This window comes from Frieseomelitta varia, unplaced genomic scaffold, assembly GCF_011392965.1.
Source record: "Frieseomelitta varia isolate USP_RPSP 00005682 unplaced genomic scaffold, Fvar_1.2 scaffold_421, whole genome shotgun sequence".
NCBI lineage: Eukaryota > Metazoa > Arthropoda > Insecta > Hymenoptera > Apidae > Frieseomelitta > Frieseomelitta varia.
In genome coordinates this window covers 67,377-68,203 of record NW_025110170.1, presented here as the reverse complement: position 1 = coordinate 68,203, position 827 = coordinate 67,377, and the positions used below count along the sequence as shown (strand labels likewise).

General features: G+C 43.5%; 1 protein-coding gene across 1 annotated transcript in view; it reads right to left on the bottom strand.

The window, feature by feature from the left end:
- LOC122531884 (golgin subfamily A member 6-like protein 22) overlaps positions 1 to 503 on the bottom strand; it is a gene marked incomplete at its 5' end in the record, with an annotated part of 3,475 nt that extends 2,972 nt beyond the window's left edge. Inside the window, one exon of the mRNA XM_043660157.1 lies at positions 225 to 503. Within this exon, the coding sequence (XP_043516092.1) occupies positions 225 to 503 (279 nt within the window). The remainder of the gene's footprint in view (positions 1 to 224) is intronic.
- Between the last annotated feature and the right edge of the window lie 324 nt (positions 504 to 827).

Here is an 827-nt window from a genome sequence, read left to right as displayed (position 1 = left end):
TGTTTCCCCCGGTCGAATTTGTTTATTTGTCTTTTTTTTTTTTCTTCCTTTTCACTTCGATCGACTCGAAAGTGTTTTTTTTTTTTTTTTTTCTATTGGCCGCGAGGCTTCTTCTCACCGTCGAGGGAAGAGAAATAGACTCGTCCGTTTTTTACTCAACGTATAAACGCAGCTTTATTTGATAGCGGTGCACACAACGCTGTGTACGTCGATGATGCACGTACAATGATATCGGGGGACAGAATGAAAACGATTGCGAGCACAATGCAGGGATGCTCGTCCGTTACGTGTGACGAAGAAGCTCGTTGATGTGACGTCTCTCGTTCACGGTTAACAAATCGGGGACAATCAATGTCTTCGGTGGCATCCCGACGCTGAACACGCGGTCGACCCTGACGCTGTCGATGGCGAGCATCCGCATCATCGCGAAGTGCATGATGTCGCGGTTCAGCTGGCGCCTGATCTGCTTCTTGATCCTCTGCAGACGTCGCCGGCAGACCACGTTACTTTCAAACAGATGAAATTTGCACAATTGTATTACGGAGGAGAGACGGAGAAGACTCGATGTTTCTCAAATACATTCTCAAATGCTCAATTGATATTATCGGGTATCGTCTGTTGTGCCTTTGATTCGATTTAATTTGATTCGCAAGAATGCGGAACCAATGCTGTTTAGTGTGGCAGTAAATTGTTGCAAGTTGCATGTTCGCTCGAGGTTAATTATTAACAAATGGTGTTGCAATGAATATCGTAGATACCTCCTTTTAAGTTGAATCGAATGGATTGAGTAATTAATATGTTTCTTATTTTAATTCAATACGCGTTGT